The sequence below is a fragment of the Trachurus trachurus genome (genome assembly GCF_905171665.1).
Source record: "Trachurus trachurus genome assembly, chromosome: 21".
Classification (NCBI taxonomy): Eukaryota; Metazoa; Chordata; class Actinopteri; order Carangiformes; family Carangidae; genus Trachurus; species Trachurus trachurus.
In genome coordinates, this window is record NC_139899.1 from 10,272,404 (window position 1) to 10,297,353 (window position 24,950).

Here is a 24,950-nt window from a genome sequence, read left to right on the forward strand (position 1 = left end):
ATTAGGAGTGGTGGAAGTATAAAGTTAAGTCAACAGCATCTGACTTTGCAGACAGGAAAGTCCCGAATGTGATCAGGGTTGCATGTTTAAATGGTAACACTTCAAAGAGTACATCTTCTGGATCAGCTGCAGTTACAATTTCAAAGAGCCATCAAGATGCACTTTGACAAACTCAGGTCTTACATCTGCTGTCTTCTGACTTCATAAAGCAACTTAGAAATCTTCCTCATCCTCCTATAGCTCCCACTGCTCTCTGCCTCTGAGACTGTCACTGTAAACAATGCACATGATCCATTTCAAAGCCCCAGTACATTAAACTTTAAAAAACCAGTGAGCTTATTACATTGCCAAGCAGCTGTGGGATAGTTAGGTTATCTAATGCAACACAGTGATTTTAAATATCAGTAAAATCAGTGGAAACAGCTTTCATAATAAAGCCATGAATACTTCTCATGTAGAGAAATATCTTTATGTCCACATCATCTTGTGGTCGGATGTTTCTCTCTCTCTCTCTCTCTCTCTCTCTCTCTCTCTCTCTCTCTCTCTCATATATATATATATATGTAGTCACAATTTCCCCTCCTGACTTACAGCATTGAATTAATGTGCATCATGATTATTAATCTGTGAAATGTCCAAAAACATCTTTTGTGAGGTCACAGAAATGTAATAAAATTCTCTCTTAATGTTCCTGATACGTTAGCTTGGATAACTCAATCTTACTTAAACAACATTTTTAACACAATTTCTTGTTAGCTTTTTAGCAAAAAAGCAATATTTCACTCTCTCAGGATAGAGGTGATTGCCAAATTGAACAAAAGTTGCTCTTTGTTGGCTGCCATGTTGCATGTAAACATCACTGGGGGCTGCGGTAATCTTGTCTTGGACCCCTGATCCAGAGGATCACATCAGCTGAAGTAAATCTGCCAGATCGTTAGAACAACAAACTTTATTTCAGATCTCAGGAAGAGGGAAGTGGAAGCAGAAGTGCTGTGACATCAATGTCTCACTACCAGAACCAGGTGATGTTGCTCCTTTATACAATGTGGATCTGTGACAACTTCTTGGTTGCCACTAGTTTACTGTAGGTCTGAAAAAAACTGAAACTGAATCTGGCAAGCTGGTGATTTGCAGCAGAGGCTTGTGCTGCATTGACAGTTTCTCCCCTCTGACAGAAATAGGAAGGTTCACTGAGGAGCCATCTGTTCTCTGTTGGAGCAGAAATGGACCTACAGTGCAGTATCCTGCACAAAATTGATTGGCAGTGTCTTCTGAGCAATGGTGTCAACAAATAGTTTCTCTCATTGGCCTCTGAGAGAGAGCACAAATCAGACTCCAAAGTGACAATCTGTGATCATATCATCAAGAGGCCCACTAAGACTTTTGTCTGTCATTTCATTAAATAATGCATTTCATTTTCATGCCTTGATTCTGTGATTTGAACTTCAGCAAAATGTCCCAGTGGTTTGGATTCAATTTTATTGTGCTCTAGTTATCAACTTATTTGTCACTTTTATTTGTTTTCCTGGCAGGCGTCTTCACTGCACCAGAAACTACATCCACATGCACCTGTTTGTGTCCTTCATGTTACGAGCGGTCAGCATCTTTGTGAAGGACAAAGTCGTCCATTCCAGTGCTGGATTGCAGGACTTTGACTCTGCCCTGTTGGAGAACTTAAAGACAGTTAGCATAACATCACTGGACAAGTCTCAGTATGTAAGTACCAGGCCGTCCACCTGCACAAAAATGCCTGGTAAAACCAAAAAAAAAGCTGCAGTAAAACTGAAACAATGACTACAGAGTAATCACAGCTCTCAAACTTGTCTGTTTTCTCTACTTTTCAGGCTGTGTGATGTTATCATAGAGAAACCATAACTATTTGGCAATTCACCAGGAAAATATTGACCTTGCTTATACTTTAATTTCCTCATTGATTCCTCCTCTTCTTGCATCACCAAACAAATCTTTAGTGGTGTGAAACTCTACCCAAGCTGTTTACTTGACATATATTCTATATATCATCAAACCTTAACTGTGCCTATTCAAGTGTACATGAGTATGTTTTGTTCATTAACACAGAACTGTTATTAGATGACTTTGGGATAACTCTGGGATAAGCGATCGTTAAGAAGATTCTCAGGAAACACCTTTCATGGACAAAAATGAGTTTGACCTTCAGTTTACTATGAGCGGGTGAAGTTTGCATGATAAACAGATGTCCTGAGGCTGGTACCATTGGTGTGCTGTTCAGTTTGTTTTCTCTGTTTCACTCACATAAAACTTTCATGCTCATATTCACCTTATTGAAAAACATATAACAAAAAACATTTTTTGTTGAAACTCTGGAATAATATTGTAGAATCATCAACAATCAATCAAAATAATTCAAAAAAGAAGCTGTTCATACCAAGCAACCAGCTGCAGAGCACTGCTTTCTGTTTATTCTGACAAACAGTAGCCTACATGGGCCCACTCTACATGAAAGCCATGTGACACATTTTTCAGGCATGTTTGTATGGTTGGAGAGTTTTAAAATGCTGTTGAGAGTTAGGGTTGAAAACACATCATATGTACCAACCTCATTACAGAAATATCAGACAAGGCTATCTTTTCACAGTTAATCGGTTAAATTCAAGGCTGCAAGGGCAGGGACTAAAAAAAGGCTCTCAAATAATCCATGTTTAAATAGTCTGAATTCTGCTAGTTTTGCTTCTTTAAAATCTTCATTTAATGAGCTGAGTGAACTCTCAGCAGTTCATTTCACTCAACTATCATTTCAAGGCAAGAGACCTAAAGTTTGTCAGTTCATGTTTGTAAATGAAATGTCTGAGCATGAAAACTGGATGTTCTAAAGATAAGTTAACAAAAACTTAAGTTGAGTTAATGAGAAAAGTTGATTTGTTTTACACTGCTAAAAAGACTTCGGGTGTGTAATCATGTACTGTATATTGCTAATGGTTTGTGAAAAGAAGGCTGTTATCTTGAAAGTGTGGCTATCCTGTAGGAGACAGTGATGCCAGAAGGCCAAACATTTGACAGGAGGAAACCAATGTTTTGGTCCGGGTCTGGGAGGTCCAAGCTCACATTGGCAGAATGGTAACGCAAACAGACCTCCACGGCTCAGGAAGCAAAAGTAGTCTGGGAGGAGGTTATTAATAATAACCTTTTCCACTTATAAAGACACTCACAAACCTATAGTTAAACCCCATCTAACAAAGTAGTGTGGACAGATCACAACATAAACAAATACCACGCGTAACGAGGATGAAATCAGAAGCACCTGTGCGTAAAGGACGCATCGCCGAGCGTCTCTCTTTTTCTCTTTTCTTTCGAACTGTGTTAATTCAGTCAGGTTAAGATTCCATTATGCATGACAAACATCTTTTTTTTTTTTTTTTTTTTAAAGTATATTTTTCGGCTTTTTGCCTTTATTTGATAGTGATGACAGTAGAGATAGACAGGAAATGGGGAGGCAGAGAGAGGGGGAATGACACGCAGGAAAGGTCTGCCCGACGCGGGATTCGAACCGGGGACGCCTGCGGCGAGGACTGTAGCCTCTACATGGGGCGGCCGCTCTACCCACTGCGCCACGCACCGCCCCCATGACAAACATCTTTGATCTGACATCAGATGTGACAGGACAATCGATATAAAATGATGTGCCGATTCAGATAGTTACATCAAATAGTGGTTGTTGTGATTATTTATTGCATTGAAATGTGCCTGACATTCTGGAAGCCTGCCTGTGAGGTTTGGGTGACATGTACGCACTGTGCGCTGGTCAGCCAAATTACCACTCGACAAACAACTTGGCAAGCTTTCAGCGCACCTTCAGCGCAGCCTTTTGCCACAAAATTGTTACTGCGCCAAGCTGAATCTGTCGACACCTCCCCCCAGGGCCGTTACATAGGGGAGAAAGGTGAAGGCAATTCTAGGGGCCCACAGCCCAGTAGGGACCGCAAAACCCCCCAGTAGCCTAATCTAAATTTAGATGAAATTATTACAATATAGCAAAAGCTTCATGAGACAACTATTAAATCAGAATGACTGGCAAGTTGTCTGTTACTGCCACTGACTGTCATCGTTGCCCTGGTTGAGATAAATAAAAAATTACAATACATAGTCTATGAAAAAAGTGGTGATGAAAAGTCAGGGGGCAGGGGCCCAACTTAAGTATTTTTTCAAGGGGCCCAGAATTTCTATAATACAGCCCTGCCTCTCCCTACTGTGCTGCCACACCCATCTCGGTGCACCTTGGTCTATTGCCAAAAACCTTGATTTTAGTGCCACACTGCGCCACCGTGCGCCTCACCTGTGCCTGGTATGAAATTAGGTTTACAGTTCTCTCATTTTTCCTCCTTTTTGTACATATTGTGTATGTCAGTGACTCAGTCTCAGTCACATCTGGGGGAAGTGAGTTCATATTTTTGTTGTTGCCCTGTAGTCAAACTGAAGTCCCTCCTCTAGTTAATGCAAATAATTTATTCACCGAAGGATCCAACTGATCTGTTCAGTTGAGTTCAGACAAAAATCGAAGATTACTAAACAATAAGTATAATACACATTGACAAAGTTGCTGTAAGGGAGGTCCACATAGTAACGCAAAAGATGATCACTCAACCCAAAGACAGAATATGTAGTCAGAAGTGAGTCAAGAACTGAGCCTTAACTAAACAGGACTAAGGAGGACTGAGAGAGAGGCCACCTTGAAACCTCCCACATGAGGCTTCCACCAGGTTAAGTCAGTCCTATAATGAGGTGGGAAAGAACGCGGAAAAAAAGGAAGAAGGGATAAGCCATAACAAATAGTGTATAATGATGTCACAAAGCTCTAGTACATTAAAATACTTCAAACTCAGATGTCATCAGAAATCACCACTTTTCCCTTCTAGCAGATGAATGTGAAAACAGCGCTGTAGTGTCAAACTCAGCACATATATGCACAATGAAGCTTAAATGTGAAGAGACGTGTGAAGAAACAGTCAGTACAACATATTTTGGATTAAAGTGCCGAGTTAGAGTTCAGCTATCCATAATCATTGGTCTTAAACACACTTGTGTAACATAGGCTTAATGCACCATAATATCTAATGCTGATATACAGTAAGCTACAGAAAGATGGACTACTTCATGGATGATTGATGTCATATGCACATAATGAGTACAGTATGTGGGACTTCAGTGAGATTGGCATATGGACTAAATACATCTGGTGATGTTCCTTTATTGTATGTTTGTCTTTTAAAAAAAAGTTATATTTCTAAAGTGAGACCATTAATTATCTTAGCTCAAACACACAGACAGTCTGTTTAATGTTTAGGCCAACCTTCTTAAATAAGAATACATTTGCTGGCTTTAATTAACATGAAGCTTGTATTCCCAGTTTCATCGCACTCTACTTTTTCTCATTCTTGTGCAAATTTATACAGCAAGGTGTTACAAAATGCAATCAGTTCATTGACTCTCACGGGGACACCTGTGGTGTAAGATTTAGGTATGTTAAATACTGTGATCACAATAAGGTGGTAACACAGACAAACAAAAATAAACAGTATAATAGCAGGTACAAATTGGATGTAACATTAATGTTTTGTTATCAGATTGGCTGCAAGGTGACGGTGTTGCTCTTCATCTATTTTCTGGCCACCAACTATTACTGGATCCTGGTGGAAGGCCTCTACCTTCACAGTCTCATCTTCATGGCCTTCCGCTCAGACTCCAAATACCTCTGGGGCTTCACACTCATCGGATGGGGTAAGGAATAAAAACACACTTTTCCCATATCACACATGGCTTTTATGACATGGAGCAGTATGACTAAACCATCTCTGCTAAACAAGCCTCTGGCAAACATATCTTTAGGTCATGTACAGTTCACACTTGCATTGCAGCTACATTACTAGATCATTAAAGCAGAAGTAAGCGATCCGGTCATTTTGGCTAACTTTCTGTCAGCCGATGGAGTTAGCAGCATTCATGCGCATCCCTTGGCTGCACACACAGAGAGGACCGCCCCTTTATGCCGTTCTCTCTCCTCATTGGATAAAGGTTGTAGGATACAAGGAAAGTTTTCTCCTCGGCTTACAGCAGAGCAGAGTGACTGACAGACCCGTGTTTCAGACCAAACACTCTATAAAAGTGATTGCTGTCGAAAGATATAACTATTTAAGACTTATATTAACACAAATATTCCGCTTACTTCTGCTTTAAATGAAAATTTGTACCACAAATGCACAATGCATTTAGATTTACTATGGTGCATTGCCATTTTCTGAAAGGCAAATGCATTATGCAGTAGTCACAATAGTTTCATTGCTCAGTGTGATTCCAAGTATCGATTGTGTTTTTGCTGTGTTAGGCCTGCTGCTTCCACATTGAATCTACCATTGCTAGCTGAGTGATAACTGCAAACAGATATACTGTTTTGGGATATTGTCCTGTTAATTTTGATGTGTTTTGTGGCTGAAAGATTACGGGAGACTGAGTTTTTCCATCATGGAACTATGATTTGTGTTTGGTCTTAATACGATATTATAACTATTCAATTGATTTCAGGGGAAATGCATCTACACACCTGTTTCAGTGATTTAGTCAGGAGGTGTTTAATTCGATCTCTGCATTGCTGTATTTTTGACACAGACACACACACACACGCACGCACACACACACACACACGCACGCACACACACACACAAGCACTTATTCATACAACATGAGCACAATTTCATATCTTAAACTGTTAGCTTGTAGACTCATGTTGTATTTTGAATAGTAATGAACGTAGGAAAACAGAATGAAAGAGATTTGGGTCCTTGTACTTTTCTGTCTCCAGTGTGTCTGGTTCTATACAAACTTTTGTTGTTAGTTACACTGAGATGCATTGTGTGAATCCTTGAGATGCAATTACATTACTGTGCTCGGAAACCCATTATTTCTAATGGTTTGTGCTGCGCCACAATGGTTTGTTACTGCGTCGAGCAAAGCGCAGGTGCAAGCGCAGTATGGTGTCCGGTGAGCTTGCTCAATTACCACCCTCAAAGTTCAAGGTGGTACTTTTGAAGTTTCTAGAAGTTGTTTTTTTTTGGGACTTTTCAGCAGACTAGTCACTGACTGCTCATGGAAGACAATATAATATGACTTTCTAATTAAATAAGTAAGTTTATTTCTATTTGTAGAAAGAAGCAAACTGTGGCTGCCACAGTTTAAGGTATAAGCACGTATAACCAACTATCAGCAAATTCACTTTTATGCGGAGAATCCATAACTCACATTAATAAATTTCAACATGAGCACAATTACACTGACAATATTACAGTAATGTCACCATTCCAACACACATGTTAATGTGTGGAACTTATTTGGTCCTCTGCCATCTACCTGAACGTGAACAACCAGATGGCAAATCCATTCCCTGGACCAGCTGCTTGAACGATACTTTCAGCAGCTACAGTACCATCAGGTCAACACAGATGTTAGTGTTAAGTAACTGGTTGTGGTTCTAGTCACATCTCAGTACTTTGCTTTGTTCCTTAGTCTCCTAAAGCTCTGCCAACTCTGTCTTTTCTCTCTATTGTCTTCTTCGTTTTAGCTTCTGATAACATTCAACATTTATTTCAAATGCCTCTATTTAGCAGAATATATGTTGGAAAAGTGGAGGGACAATTATCCACCATTTAACGTTTCATTGACAAATCATGTTAGCTGTAATTAAGCTGCCAGATTTAAATTAGCATTCAGGGGATGGTGGAGAACGAACACTACGTAACCAAAATCACACTCATATGCAATTACTCCTGCCTAAATGGTATGATTTTAGGAGGCTTTGATAAAATACAAATTATATTCCCTGTTAGATTTCAGAGTTTGGCCAGTCTTTTAAAAACAAACTTTGCCACAATTATTTCTGAACTGTAAATATTAAGTTTTCTTTTTGTGGATCATACTTGTCTTGGGTTTTAGGATGAGGATTACTCCACAGTGCCTTCTGTCTCCTAGAGACTGTTATGCTTTGTGGTTTATGTATTCCTTTTTTTTTTTTGTATATATTTCGCCTTTAATCGATAGTATAGTCGAGAGAGAGACAGGAAATGGGAGGCAGAGAGAGGGGGGAATGATATCTAAACAAAAATCTGATAATACATGAATTGCATCTTGACAGCATGGAAATGTTGGTGATTTGTTTTTAATGAAAAGTGTTTTGCATCATGAGAGAAAATCTGATGTTTAAAAATGACACTCTTACATTGACTGCAGTTGTTCCCTTAAGAGTAGAATTCAAAATGTTCTCAAAAATTCAGTTTTTGAGATAAAATTCTGAACTGGAAAAAGTGTGTTTTTTTGTTAGGTTTTTTTTTCCACACTGGGCAGCGGTTCTTAGTGCATCAGGGCAAACCTATATTACTATAATAACCTCCTCCCAGACTACTTTTGCTTCATCAGCTCGTGGAGATCTGTTCACATTACTATATTCTGTCGCTGTGAGCTTGGACCTCCCGGACCAAAACATCAGTTTCCTCCGGTAAACTCTCACCAGACAGAGGAAATAATCAAAAGTTACTGGGATGTTCTGTTCTGGGGAATGAAAGAGATCAAATTGCTTCTTCTATTGAGATCTGACACCAACCGAGGCTGGTGGATATAGCAATAAAGATTCATCATGATGAGGACATCAATCATATTGTCATGCCCTGATCCTGATAGGATTCTTGGTCTGGACTTTACGTGTACCCTTCCTGTTTTATTTTGAAATTATTACCATGGATGTTTTGCTATGTCTTTACCCAGTTTTCCTCCTTTTTGATTGGCTAGTCCTGTTGGCCAAGTCCTGTCCTTCAGTTAGCCCACCTTTGGCACCTATCTGTGGTGCCATTGAGATACCATTCGTTTACTTACTTACAGCAGTTGTTTATCTAGCCTTGTGCCTCTGCTCCAGCTTCCCAGTCAGCTGCCATCTGTAGAGCTATCTGCAAACCTACACCCCACTTGTCCAGTGTTTAATACACTTAGCTTACCACCTGCAGATTACCTAGGAGCCTGCTAGCTTTCAGCCTGTATACAACCAAACCTCAACAATAAGTCTAGCATGCTTATCACTATGCTAACCCTCTGCCTGCACCCTGGCCCTTTAGCCTTTAGCCTGCTTTCAGGTTAGCTAAATACTAGTCCACAACCAAAGTGGGAAACCTCTGTCTCATGGTCGGTCTCCAAATCTTTTTCCTGTGCAGTCCCCTCTTGTTTGAGCGTTACCCCAAGTTTCCATGGAGGCTGCAATCTTAGACAAAACCATCGATGACTCCTTTCATGGCAGGGAGACTCAGCTGCTCTGCCTGGGTCCATGCCTGTACCTACTTGGCTTGTTCCAGCATCAGGGGTCTCACGACTTGTCTGCTCCTGAGTTGACCTTCCCTGTTTTGTGCCCAAGTCAGCAGCCCTGGATGATAAGGTTTTCTGTAATAATTCCAAGACCTGCTCTGGACTCATTGCTGATGGGAGCGATATGTCATTTTTGAGTAATGTGGGTAATAGCTCTGGTGTGGGCCTGTTTAAAAAAAAGTGGAATATGGATTTTATCATTCACCTCCGTGATTTTCATAACGACACAAAGGCATCCACGCTCAGCTCATGGTTTGCTTTATGTAATTTCAGGTGTTCCAGCTGTGTTCGTGGCAGTTTGGGCGATTGTCAGGGCCACACTAGCAGATGCAAGGTGAGAGAGCAAGTCACACGATCTACTGTATGTCCTTTTTCATATATTGTATATAAAGTTATGATGTCAAGATTTGAAAGGACGATCTAAAGGACATGGATTAAGTAATACATTACAAGAGACATGAATTGTATGAATAGTGCTCAGTGATGATGCCATTTGAATGACCAGTGAAATCCAAGTACTCATGACTTGAACAATGTTGAATTTATGTTTCTATGTGGATGGTTATTATATAAAAGATGTCAAGTTAAGCTATTCACTGTTGAGTAATGGTACTTGGTACATGGTTCTGCCAAATATGTACTTCTGCTGCTTACTACCTAACATATTACTAGTAGGTCTACTGTCTGATTCAAAGCCTGAAAAACAAAACAAAACAAATCTGGAAACATTATTGAGCGGCTCTCCATATAGTTAGTGCTGCTGAAAACATTTGCAGCTTTTTGTCTTCTTAAAAACTGCATAAGCAAGAGCACCTCTATTTTGTACAAGAGAAAGAGGTTTTCACTACCTTTCCTGAGGCAAATTCCCCCTGAGACATATGTTTACTCAGTCCTCAGACTTTCTTGGAAACTGCCAGCAAGTTAGAAATCTCAGTGGGACCTCCAATTATGTAGTGGACATTGTGTGAGGACACACTAAATAAACGCAAAACAGTGACTGTCTGAAGATTTGAATAAAGTGTATACAACAGACAATTCAGCCAACAGCCAGATGGAAAAGTTCCCACCAAGGAAACATAAAATTCACTTTTGTTATGTTTCCAGGGGAAAAGAGGTGGAATCTACTCAATGTGAATGAGTTCTCAATGCCCCATCAATTTGCAAGACGCTCTGTTCATGTACTAATTTACACCAAATGCACAGGAAAGAGGGATTCTTGATATAAAAACAGCAAGAAGTGCTTCAAAAGAAATATGATGTTCCTATAAATGGTGGTAGTTTTGCCAGACCTTACTTTTCTACATTTTTCAGCCCAGTCCCTGCCACAGCACTTGGTTCATTGAGCCTCAAAGGAATGAGGAAGAAAAAAGCCTTTAACAAAGACACTAAGATGGTGGAGAGAGCCTCAAGAAAGCTGAGACTCAAAAGACCATGGGGGGGAAAGTAGGTAGTTTGCCATATGGACACAAGCTGGGCCTGATCAGAATCAGCTGGGTCACCTGGAGGAGGATGTGTAATGTTGAAAATCGACCTCGTAATCTGTCTCCTCTTTCTCTGCAACTCCAGGCATCTTTTTGGGTAATAGGCTAGCACCCACCTTCCTCATTACCTTGCTTCTTTCTTTATCTTTCTCTCTAATGCCACCCTGTCCTCTCCTGTCTGTGCATTCTGCAGATGTTGGGAGCTGAGTGCTGGTAACATTAAGTGGATCTACCAGGTTCCCATCCTGACAGCCATTGGGGTAAGAGTGAGAGTCAGTATGCAATCAGAGTTTGCTGTTTGCTAAATAAGTGTTCAAGAAGTGGCTATTTATATGTCTGAGTTAAAGTAGAACTAGTAGTTTTCTGATCTTGTGTCAGGATCACACTTTGATTACACATTTATTTATTTCCCTCCCTCACTCTGAATTAGATATTAAACAGGGGTTCAAGTGTATGAGAATAGATACAGAAGTTTTGTGTTCAAAACCAAGCAGCTGACACAATGAATTATCTGTCTCATCTTAATGTGACACCACACTAAGCTCAGTAATACAATAACAACAATAAAAGGCCTCCCACACCATTGTGATTATTGTGAGTAGTACTTACCATCCACTGTCACAGCTGTGGCACAGCGTACTGTTTTTAAATCATTGTGAATTAACAGCATGGCAGGCTGTTAAAGGAGGTAAAAGCCTAAAGGAGCTCAAGAGACCACCTGTGACAACTACAGCCAGGATTTATAGCTGAAGTGAATTAATTGGATAATTAGCAGTTGATTCTCTTTTGTGTTACTGGGCAGTCAGTTTTCCTGCCGTACAGTGTTTTTCACTTCATGTGGTTGTAAGATTGCAAGCTGCCTCCTAGACCTATTGTGCTTTGGTTGTCAGCAAGAACTATTTTTGGCTTTTTATTCAATCCTTTGTAGATAGGAGATTTTACGTCTCGTCTGAACCTAAGTGAAAAAGCCAGATGGAGGAAGTGTTAAACATCTCCACAACTATCAAGTCATCTGACTGCACCCATCTCACACCTGGTACAAAGAAAAACACAGTTCCTCTGCTAGTATCAGATTGACACAGTTGTCATTTTCTGTCGGCGTATTGGTCTTAAAATGAGGTATGGTCAGGTGTAGTCTACTGTTGGCGCATTGGTATCTTGAGACAGTGTGATTGTGTGAGTAATGTTGCATTCACATGTAATCAGGCAGACAGCAGACACCAGGCAGACTACAGCCATGGGACAGAGGACATGAAAAACAAGCAAGAAGTCCAACAGAACGGCATGATGGCAAAACGATAACACACATACCTACATATTGTTTACAACAAATTCTTGTGTGTTAATTAATGTTATTATCATATCTATACATATATGGCTCAGATTTCTCTTGATATTACATTGCATGTTGAAACTTAGGTTAAATCCAGCTGTGAATTCCGTGGTGGTGGAAGGTAAAAAGTTGAAATATTTTAACCTTGGATGGCATTACCATTTATAGTACCGTTGCCGTCTCTGCTGGCCTCATTTAGTTTACCATCCTTCTCTCTAAAATGACATCCGGTTTGCCATCTGCCATCTACTTGATTTCATGTGAATGCAGCATAAAACCTAGTCCTCCTGCTATAGTTTTCATTTTTATTTTAGCACATATTGTCCAAAGAGTAATATGTTCACACAAAGTGAACATAGTCACACCTCTTACACACAAACAGAGGTGAAAATGTACTTTGCTGTAGAATCATTCAGGGTGAACATCATAATACGACATCAGAAGATCACAGCTCCATTGTGACATGCTTTGAGTTGTATGATGTTGGCAAGCATCATGGACGACTCTCGTACAAGGCACAGAAGCCGAGAACCTTCTTACTACCTGCTAAATCCTCCCCAGTGTTTCCATCCATCACCTGATTTTGTCAGCACAGTTTTATATCAAACTCATCATTGAACATTGAGATTTGTGCCATTACTTCACTGTTGACCTGGACCCAGTGCATTGACACACACAGCCCCTATTTGCTCACCAGAGTCAGAGCTGCTGTGTGCATGTGCTGGGACTGTGCTCACTGGTCAGTGGTCAGTGACATATGTATGTGTTCAACTGACCACAAGTGGAATATAATTATGTCTAAAACACTTCTACATTACAATAGAAATATGTGACTAAGTGCAACCCCCTTTGAACCATGCAGTGTGGCAGCAACCACTGAAGTAGCAAAAAAGACACTGACATGATATGTAATGGTAAATGGTACAAACTTTTCTAGGCATCAAAATACACAACACATACATCAATGCCATCACACATTCATGCACTGATGGCAGCAATCAGGGGCAATTTGCAGCACAGAGCTTGCCCAAGGTAACACTTTACCTCCACAGCTGCTGTAAAGAAACTGCTGTAAGCCTTTCTCTCACAAAGTAATGTTGTTGTACTTTTTCTAAGCCACAGTCGGATCTTAGCTGAGATCCTGTGGATCTACCTGCCTCTCCTGCTCCTCCTGCAAACATAACACTGACTGTGCATCTGTTCATGTTTACCCCAAAGCAGCAATCAGTGGCTGCCATGTTTCATCATAAAACTACTACTCAAACAGCAACTAGCCTACGTGTACTGTATATACAGCTAATATTAGTTATTAACAATTGAATTGTTTACTGTGTAATTGTCCGAAGTCTTCAAGGAGATACAGTTCCTCACAAAGTCAAAGTCTCTTACAGTACACACAAGAGACATTTCACATTTCAGGCACTTGATCATCATACATTTTCTGAGCCTACTTTAGAACCCACATGACTTGGCTGCAAGGTTTTTAGTATACATGCTTTAGCATTAATGAGACAGTTATGATTCTATCCATGGCACTAGGAACATTGGGAAACTACAAAGTATTTCATGCAAAGAGTAAAAGTAAAAAAATATTCTGTACATTCAACTCCCATAAGCATCTCTCAAAACACAGTTCAAGACAAAATTCTGTGAACTGTTGCATTTGATTTCAATATTGAGGTGATGACAGTACAAAGGATTTCCTCTCAAAGGTGAAGGCAGATCAGGTTCACAGACATACAGTATATAGTAGCTACTGCTTTTACTTAACATGCTCTGTTTTGATGGACATATCTCAGATCAAAGAAAATAACAACTTTGCTGCTAATAGTTAGAGATCAACTTCAAGGATGAATCTATCACCACTATTGATATACCAACACTCAAAACCACTGCTACATAAAAGACTGCTATGGTGTCCAGATGTTTATGCTGACTGTATATCTGTCCACCTCACTAATACTAATAAATATAAGACTAACAGGAGCACCCCTCTCTATTATGTGACACAGTTCAACAGCACCACAACATCTTCCAAAATGTTTATGAATTTAATCAACACCTCTCTGAGACAATTTTAATAAAGACTGAACATTATAACCATTAAGAAGGAAGATTTGTTCAGACAGATTGACAGTGGGTGCATATTTGTAATTGTTGTGCACAAGCAGCAAAGTACGTGACTGGATTGTATGTATGTCTTGCTTTCAGTTCTGTTCTCATATGGGAATTTATAAGCAGCAGAAAACTATGAGAACAGTTTCCAAGATGGTTCTGTGGGTGGACCAATAGTACTGCTACAAAACAGGCAATTGCAAACAGCATCCCTCAGGTATTTCCTCATTTCCCCACTGAGACAAACAAACACAGCGCTGTGCTGACAGATAGGTGGTACGTGTGTGTTTGTGTGTGTGTATGTGGTTTAGAACAGATTCTGCATCATTAATACAAAGAAAACAAAGTGATATCAGAGTTAGTTGAAGGTCTTTGTTTTTAATGATCTGTGAGTTCCTCTGCAAACGAGGGAACAGCACAGTTAAGACACTGAGAGGAGCAGGGAGGACAGATCATCTAAAGGCTGAATCTGGCTGGTTGTGTCTTTTACTGGGGGCAATGATGTAGATATGATTATTAATATGAGAGAGTGTGGCTTTTGCTCTACTTAATATGCATACACTAGCCACTGTAACTGTACAGGTTTAGCTCCACATCAGCAAGTGTTTGGTGATGAATATGTACAACATGCTGTTGTGTCTCTATTCCTCCCATTCAAATTAGTGTTCTGGCTCGCAGCAACAGCTTTTCTGGCCAATGCAAATCATGAAAATCAATAAGATTAACCACATGTCTCTTTCCCTCTCGTTTAGTATTAGAGCCGGTCATAAAAGCACAAATTGAGGAAAGGGAAGATGAAGGGAGAATTTTTATTCATGCAGTATCTCGAGAAAAGCTCAAATCAAATTTCTAAAGCCTCTAATCATTGAAATCTTAGTGTTTTGATCGTATCCTGAGTGGCCTGATAGCAATTAAAGGACCAAGCAGGGAATGCAAAAGATTACGCTACTACTTTGGTTTTTGCTGCTCTGCTTTCTTCACCAAAATTGCACTTTTGAAGGTTGTATATTTCTTTTTCAGAATTTTTCTTCCTATTTCAATACACAGAATGCTAAACATATACATGAAATTGTTATATTTCATGGGCACTTTAGCCCTTTTCTCAGTAAATGCAGAAACATCCACACAATCAGACAGGCAATTTTAAATGGGTTCATACGGTTGTAAATTACACACCAAAAACCTGTCACATGGTGATATATTATATAATCATATCATATCATTATATTATATTAGCTAATTAGAAGGAGCATCTAATAAGTTTGGTATGCCAAGTGTCAAGTACATGATTTGATTTTATCAACAAAGATGGGATCATTGCACAGGAATAATTGTTGTGAGAGTCATCACTGTCCTTGGAGAGCAATACTTCTGCTGTGTTTACTATCAAAGTGTGTCATCAAACAAAGTGACAGATTTTTGTGGGTTTTTAAATTTAGATGACTCACTGATATACACTGTTGCCCATAAAGCTGAAATAATTTTGTTTTCAGACGCATTCCTCTTTTTATTCCTATTTTTCAGTAATCACATTTGACCAGGTGCAATGATATTCAGTCCCAGTTAATGATTTTGAGAAGATATGCATTTTATCTATCAAGAATGAATCACATTGTCACATTTGATCTATCAAGAATGAATCACATTGTCACAATCATTTCATGAGAAGTGGTAAAACAAAATATTTTATTTCATCTTTATGGGCAAGAGTGGATAAAGCATGCCTTATACAAATTATGCATTTATTGTCAAGCAAGACAGTAGTAAATGTTTATTTTTAACCCTAATTATGTATGTTAATATTGACAGATGTGAATTGTGTTCATGCTTAATCTGCTCTTTCTTCTTTGCACTTGTAGAGGAACTCTGGATTTAGATCAAAGACACTCTTTCTTGTCTGGATTATATCTGCACACAGAGTGCTGTTTGTCTTGGCATGTTGTATTCACAAGCTATATTCTCATTCTGGCTCATTCAAGTGGCACATAGGATTGAAAGGATGATGCAGATTTAAGGGTGCAAGTCTTTGGCTGCAAACGTAAACTGCAATTTGCGTCCAACCATTGACTTTTCCCTGAACTCATTAAAGGCTTTGAGGAAAAATCCTCGAACTTGGCAGAAAGGCATGCATGCAGATTTCTTTTTTTCCTTTTTCTATTGTTTAGAATTAATCTGCAGCCACTCAATATTTGGTTTTATCTGCTATATGATACATAGACCTGAAACTGCTGCAACCAATATGCAAAATATATCTTAGAAAGTTGTGTAACATATGTTATCTATGTTACCATACTTATTTTCATGGCAATTATTGCAAATCAGTAATGTTTTCTTTTCTTTTTTTAATTGCACAAACCTGTCTTCTTTTTCAGCTCAACTTTGTCTTGTTTGTGAACATTGTGCGAGTGTTGGCCACTAAAATTCGAGAGACAAACGCAGGGAGATACGACACCAGGAAACAGTACAGGTACTGAACTAACTGTGTCTTTAACACCGGCCATTAGTGTGGTATATCCAAGGTTGCAGTGTGTTGTAAATTATGTGTTGATTACATCATACAGTTATTTCCATCGATCTACATTAACTGCACGTTTACACTGTCATGTGCTTCTGCCAATATGACTTCTTATAGATTACCTTGGTTTAGTGGTAGCATCTATAAACCACTTAAATTTCATTTCATTTCATTTTGATTTATTCCATTCATGGTATACTACATACTACACATGGTGCACATATTTGCATAATGTACACATAGTTACCATAAATGAAAAGGAGCAGGATGAAGAAAAACTCTATTGTTATAATTGCATTGGCTTGCTATCAACACCAATATTATACTCTATTTCAAAAAATGAAAGATGATGAAACATATAATAGTAACAAGAAAACAAACAAGCAAAATAGCAGTGGGCATCACTCGTCTATCTATCTTTTCTTTTTTTCCCCTTCTTTTTCTCTTTCTCCTTCTTCTTTTTTGTAGGTGCTTATCTTTTCTCTCTTTGTTAAACATTTTCTTTAACTGAGATATACTTTTCAGTTCCTTGCTTTGTGAATGCCATAGTTTTACACCTACAACAGAAATACACATTTGTTTGAAGCTTAGCCTTGCAAATGTATTGTATGTTTAAAATTAAGCTTCCGTCTGTTGTCCTCTTCCTCCAGTTTGAACAAGTTCTGTAAATGTTCTGGTAAGGATCTGTTCCTTGCTTTAAACATTATTTTTAAGGTCTGTAATTCTATTATATCGGCCACTTTCAACAAACCTGCAGAAATAAAAAATCTATTTGAGGGTTCTCTATTGCCTGCCTTGTGAATAACTCTTACTGCTCTTTTCTGTAGCAGAAACAGAGGAGTGATATTACTTGCATAGGTATTGCCCCACACTTTCATGCAATAATTAAGATATGGCAAGATAAGATTTTCCATGTCAGCTTTTCCTCCAGGATAACACCCAAAAACCTAAATACAGACACTCTCTCAATATTCTCTCCTGCAAATGAAAGTATAATTTCATCCTTTTTTCGATTTGTAAAAACCATGAATTTAGTTTTTTTTTTTTTTTTTTAACAAAAGCTTATTTTCATCAAATCATCTTTTAAGTTTAACCATTTCATTAGTGATATCTTCAGCAATAAGCTCTAAATCATCCCCAGAACAGAAAACATTTGTGTCGTCAGCAAACAAGACAAACTGTAGAATCTTGGAAGCTTCACAAATACCATTAAAAATAAAAAGTTTAGGTCCCAAAACGGATCCTTGTCGGACTCCACATACAGTCCTCATGCATTCAGATTTATAACCCTCCAGCTGTACATATGGTTTTCATCCTATCTGGAAAAACACCTGTACTAAAAGAAAGATCAAATAATATATATACTTAAAGGTTTAATTATACAATCAATAGTTTTTTTCACTATACACATGTCTATCCCATCGCTGTCTGTTGATGTCTTACTCTTTATTTTGGTTATAATAGATTTTATGTCATTTTCACTCACCCCACCTAGATACATGGACTGTAACACCTTGCTTCCCATTTTTTATTTACTCTCTGATTGTTCCTTATGTGTTGAAATTGAGTTGGCTAAATTTGGCCCAATGTTTACAAAATAAGAATTCAATTCATTGGCCACTTGAGTCATATCTTTTTGATTTCCCGATTCTCACTAATAAAATAATTTGGCATAGCTGTTTTATTCCTCATTACCTCATTTAGGATCCTCCATGATACTTTCAAGTTATCTTTATTTTCTTTTAGCATTTTATTTTAATACTCCCTTTTGGCCTGCCTCATTATTATTATCAACTTATTTTTATACCTCTTATAATTCTTTTCCGCATCATTTGTTCTAAATTTGATAAAGTCTCTATACAGTGTATTTTTCTTTTTGCAAGCATTTTGTAAACCCTTGGTAATCCAGGGTTTTTTGTTGTTGCTACCTTTGTGCTTAACTTGGATTATTGGACAATGTTTGTCGTAATGTAATATGAAATATTTAAAAAAAGAATATGCATAATTTACTCCCTCTGTATAAACCTCATTCCATTCTTCTTTTAGTAAATCATTTCAAAGCTTAAGTATTGCTTCCTCTGATCTTACCCTTGCATATCTGTAACAGTTTTCCTTTACCTTACTCTTTGTATGTTACAAACACTGGTAAGTGATCGCTGATGTCATTTATTACTAACCCACTGCTGATCATCAAACCACAGTCAGTAGAGCAAAAGTCAACAGGCTGTCTGACCTCATTTTCCTGTCTGGCTCTCAGTATTGAGCCCACAGGAGACACAAACTTATAAAAAGTAGGAGTAGTTAAACTTTTGAAGAAGGCTTACCAATTCCTAAACAGAGCTAGTGGGTGTAGAGTCCAGCTATCGTCCCCTCACACAAGAGCAAACACTATATCGATTGGGGACTATTCTCAGCAGAGGAATTAGTCAGATAACGAGTGTTTTGGCAGCACAGTGTGAATTACTCACAATAAATTGTTTATCACAATGAAGGAACATCACCCAGGGCCACGGTGCGCATCACTGATGTGTTTGTAATAGACTTTTGAACAACAACAGAGACAACAAAAGTTACATTTGTGTTTTGATACACAAATCAGTTGTTCTAATCAATTCCTGGTTATCTTCATTGAATTGCCGTAAAACTGATTAATTCAAAAATATCACAAGCCTTTTAAACGTAGCATTGTTATTTTTCATATTTACCTGACATGGTTTACAAGGTGTACAACATTAACATTTAGTACATTCATTATTTGATTCTGGATCTCTTTCATGGAATTGACATAGACTTAACCCTAAAATTAAACTCCTACTGTATGTTCCCACAATGTGACTGTGTAACAAGATTTGTTTCCCCAGTATGAATGAATGAATGACTGAATGAATATTTTTCATTTTTGTGTGATGCCATCACTGTGGCCCATCCCATATGGGATTACAAGACACATTTAGTAAGAACATCAAAAAAACTAGGCAGTCCTTCCTGTTGGCACATACATAAACAACTTAAGACTGCTAACAACATTCATCTGTATATAGCTCTACTTCTCATTGCCCAGGCCTTTTCAAGATACAAAGAAAATGCAAATATATCAAACTGAAAAATACACTTTAGCTTCTCCACGTTTTGCATCCACACAAATTCATTTTTTGGGTATACCTTACTAAACAGTCTATGTGTTCACGCACTAACCTACATGCTTGCATAGCTATTGCATTGCACTTCTGTTAATTGCAGTCAAGCCTGATACCAAAACCATGACCATAAGAGAGGAGGTGGATGGATGGGGTTGGCAGATCCTGGTTGCTGTGAGTTTAGTCGAATGGCCTGGGGAAAAGAAAACTACACAATTTCTTGGAGGTTGTTGTGCGGGGGTCTCCTGTACCTTTTATCACACTTAGGGAAAACAGCCTGTGGGAGGGAGGCGAGGTTACTGCAGATGTAGCATCAGTGGTATGTGGCAGCAAGGATGGCAGCGAAACACTTCCTTGTTCAGCTGGTGTCCGTCTTCCTCCTGGTTGGAGGGAAGGGAAGCGATGCAAAGGGAGTAAAGCAGGAGGTTAATGTGCTTTCAGTGGTGAGGGCAGTAGAGGGCCGATTAGAGCTCTTTAATCTGCGTAGGGGGTGTGGTATTGGACCTTCTCAATGATAGCTGTGGTGTTGCTACACGCACTTACACACAAAAACACACCATTATGTATCACATTTTCACATGTGCAATTATCACTATTATTCTCCCCTGCTGATGCTGGCAGCAGCGTGTCAGATAAAAACGTTGTTATTACAGTGTATTATCCAAGAAGAGGAACATTTTGAATGCTGCAAGCACGGGGACGAGGAGATGATGGTGATCAGGTGCACTAAAATGGAAGCCATGCTGGAAGTTGAATGTTAGCCCAATACAACTTCCTTTTACAAGCCAATAAATCTAGGCCAAGCAAGGATACTAAGAAGAGACAGTTAAGTAAGAAGTGAAGCAGGTACAGTGATAATAACCGTTGTGGGAGTCTTTGGGGGATTTTGCCAAAATATGCCAAAAGATTATTCTTGGTAGAATCAAAATCTTAATCGCAAGATTTAGTTGGACTCATGATCACGTGACTAATTGTGCATATAGGGTTGAGGTGACAGGCAACTAAATCACAAATCTCTGCATCCCGTATCCACTCTGAGTTTATTCTGAAAGTCATGACCTGAAATTGTGATTTGTATTTTTTTTATCACTTTAATTCTACTTTTAAATATTTGTCCTCTCACTATTATTCCTCAGCCTGACTTGTTTGTACCTGCCTGCATGTGTGTTTCTCATGACATGGGCAACATCTTTCAGGGGACAGAACGGCTGCTGTACACTAATAATGTGATGAGTAAATTCTGTCACACCATGAAAAGCTACCATGTGAACCACAATTCATTCATAGTTGATTGGTTAATTGATTGTTTTATTTAGGTGTCATGCACATTTGATTTTTTTCAGCAAACCATGATTTTATGTGGGATATAATCCTTCCTGTCTCAATTTCCAATCTCCATCGATGAATCCAGCTAGAGCATAGATCCCCTCTTTAAAAAGCCAACACAACATATCATGTTCAGTCATCCAGAATAAGTCTGGGTTCTTGGGCTTTCTCATACAGGGAATGTCTCAGTTTATCATACAGAGGACAATGAAACAGAAAATGCAACTAATCTTCAATAGTGCCAAGGTCACACAAAACACACAAACGCTGCTCATAGTACTGTTAATACAAGCCTGAAATTTCACACACATCACCACATTATTTCTGTGGGTTGTGTGAAATGATAGAAGAACAATAGTCTACAAACCACCATGCACACGTGTATACAGTATGTGTGCACATGTTGTATCATGGGAGGCTAAGACTTCAGAATTGTCTGAAGTCAGCTTCAGACAACCAGTATAAAAGGTTCCCTGACTTTCAGTTCTACCTCCAAACAAAGGCATATTTAGTCTCTGATGTGTTGACAGCATTCTTTTGCCAAAGAATGTTAAAATTGTGTGAAAATTAGATCATATATTGCATTGAATGAAAAGGCTGATCTCTTTTCCAACAATGCAAAAACAGGAAGTCAGAGACCTCTTGTTTGATTAAACAATGCCAACATTTCCATTATGTTGTAGCAGTATAATTTGTTTTTGTTTGTTTGTTTGTTTTGTCTTGTCTTTTGCATACTTAAAATGTTTGCAGTTATATAGCATTATTTCTTAATCAAAATATGTATGTATTGATTCTATATCAGACTAGTGAGTATTTGTGTGTCAGTGTGAGTGTTGTGTCCTGTGATGGACTTGCGACCTGCCCACGGCGTACCTTCCCCCTGTGACAGAGCATACCATAGTCATAATGTGTAATAATGTAATGTAAGAATTGCTGCTATTCTGTTCAGGAAGCACATGAATGAATATGTCCTTTCAGGTAGTTCTTCATCTGATAGGGGTTTGCTACTGGTTTGCAGATTACCCCTGTGTGGAAGGTGGTCATCTCCTTCCAGTGAATTTTCATTGCCTGGAGATGTTTGCTGTTCCATCTCCCTATAGGAGTCTACACAGGACTTCTTACCTCTCCAGCTGAGTTTGAATAGCTACCTAACATCCCCATTCTTCCCAGGATGAGTGACTTGAAACACTTTAAGGAGAGACAACATTGTCATTTTGACTGTGGGGGAGTGCCGAAATTTCAATTCTATGTGCAAAGAAATGGAAATAATCATGCTGCTTCTCCAATAAGGAATCCTCAATGTGGTCAGGTTGATTGTATTGCCCTGAGAATTATTTTCTCAGGAGGGCTGCCTGCACCTTCACCATGTGAAGAGGTCTGGGTGTTGGTTGATGGCTGAGAGGCACTGACACTTAGGAAAGAAATGTATGCAGATGCATGCAAATGAGGCAAGTAGAGATGCGTCAGGTGTCCAACTGTGTGTTTGCTCAGGTATTGTTTGATAAAAAGGGTTTTTTGTTTGTTTGTAGAGGCTGAAAGGTATTTCACATTAAGAGGCACATGAAGCTGCGGTAGGTACCAAGCTCACAAAGTAGCATTATATTGTTTTAGCTCGAGTTTAGGAATATTGTATAGGATAACTATAGCTGAAACATAAAGCCTTGGTGACACCTCAACTAAAAATGTGTCTCCACCAGGATATAGTCTCTGATAAAGCAATCTGGTAGAAACATCTGTCACATCTTAATTGAAATGTGCAAGTTTGCTAGATTCTGAAAGTCAGCAAAATATGGAAAAGCTGTGATATGCTTGGGGGAAATAGAGACCAAGACTTTGTGTGCAGAATTTGTAATCCTCCTCATCCTACGCTGAAGTAGTGGGCTAATAAAAACGTACCCTGCACTTACAGTAAGTCTTGCAGTCTAGTTGTTATAGAGCAGAGGACGCAGAGGAGGTAATTTAGAAGTTATTTATTAATATTCCATCAAAGAGAAGTTTGCAAATTAGACTTCGATCTGTGGAAGGAATATGGCAACAAACTTGGAAACAAAAATCATTATTCATATCAATATCTTCTGCAAACAAAATATTCGTGAAGCCTTAAAACAAATGTCAAATTAGGTAAATTGTAAAACACAATTACAAAAAAAAACATCCCCTGGTGCCTTGGTGATGTTAGAGCACTGTTTAGCTGTTTAACTGGATATAGATGTTTTGACTGAAGGCCACAGCACATGACTTGTGTAATTCTCCTTCAACCATTCACTGACCTGACAAACCCTGTGATTGGACATTGTCATCCTGGAAGAGACTTCCACAGGACAGAAAGAGCCTAGGATCATAGTAATTATACTGAAAACAACTTTGGATCGGTTTGCAGTGACCCTTCCGCCTAAATGCTCCCTACCACCTTATTATTATTATTTTTTTTAAGTGTCGTGAAAATTTTGGTTCTGCCGGTGGAGAGTCAAAGAACAAGAATGGAGAGGTAGCATGCACCCAAGTTTATTTTCTACAAGGTTTTACTGCAACTTCTTCAAAGACTATACTTATTACAAGGAGAATACTAATCATAGCAAATTTCCACCACAAAAGTATATTTTGGGGGGCTTTTTTAGCCTTTAATTGACAGGAGAGTTGAGAGAGAGACAGGATATGGGAGGCAGAGAGGGGGGGAATGACACGCAGGATAGGACCACTCGGCGCGGGATTCAAACCGGGGCCACCTGCAGTGAGAACAATAGCCTCAACACATGGGGCGGGTGCTCTACCTACGTAAATACCGCCCCACTCCCTACCACCTTAACAGAGCTACGAGATCCCCTTACTGTAGGGATCAAGCATTCAGCCCTGCAGTGGTCATAAGTGGCAACATGCACCCGCCCATTTAAGGAGAGCATGTTAGAGGATGACTCATCTGATCGTATCTCTGTAGACATGTGCCTGTCGGTCTCGCACCATTGAACTGCAATGTGTATTCATGTATGTAATGAGGGGTTTATGTGCTGCAGCCCTACTATAATATCTCTCTCTCTCTCTCTCTGTAGTTGTGATTGCCTGTTCTTGCTGCCACAGTCTAATCACGTCCTGTGTTGACATTCTCAGTCACCCGATGAAGAATTTTAATTACGTAGGAAGGTCTCTACAAGTATTAACAAAGGAAATAAGCTATATTCAGGCTCGAGTTTTCACAGTTTCTTATGTCAGTGAATTATTTTTTGTCATGGACACACTCATTTTTATGGAAAGCTGTGACTATACTATATACAAGTTGTTTTTAATTGAGGACATGGCTGAAGACAACAATTGTTTTTCTACACTATACGATATATCCACTGAGAAATGCTTTTAATTTATTTACTAGTGTTTTGTTCAGGCCAGTCAAGACTATTGTCTGGTCTAATATGGTGGCTTTCCTTGTTCTCTTTTTTCTTTTTCTCCTCTTATCTTTTCTCCTTCTTTTTAGTTTTAGAACAGAAGGATCCCCACAAATAGTTTGTGATGAGGTTTAAAACTAATTTACCACCACATTCATTAAATTTTAAATGTAAAATAATTAGCTACTGATCTGTCTCAGCACTTTCTTTCATTCAGTTTGAGACAAAGAAACTTGACAGTTTTTTACACTCAACCCAATTTCTAATATTGAGTATCTATCAGTCTATCAGTCT

The 24,950-nt window shown here is 38.8% G+C and overlaps 1 protein-coding gene across 1 annotated transcript in view; it reads left to right on the top strand.

Annotated features, from left to right (window-relative positions):
* The window catches only part of pth2ra (parathyroid hormone 2 receptor a), a gene marked incomplete at both ends in the record, with an annotated part of 48,247 nt that overhangs the window by 16,291 nt on the left and 7,006 nt on the right, over positions 1–24,950 (top strand). Inside the window, 5 exons of the mRNA XM_083996265.1 lie at positions 1,533–1,716; positions 5,601–5,754; positions 9,646–9,706; positions 11,047–11,113; positions 16,674–16,768. Of these exons, the coding sequence (XP_083852391.1) occupies positions 1,533–1,716; positions 5,601–5,754; positions 9,646–9,706; positions 11,047–11,113; positions 16,674–16,768 (561 nt within the window). The remainder of the gene's footprint in view (positions 1–1,532; positions 1,717–5,600; positions 5,755–9,645; positions 9,707–11,046; positions 11,114–16,673; positions 16,769–24,950) is intronic.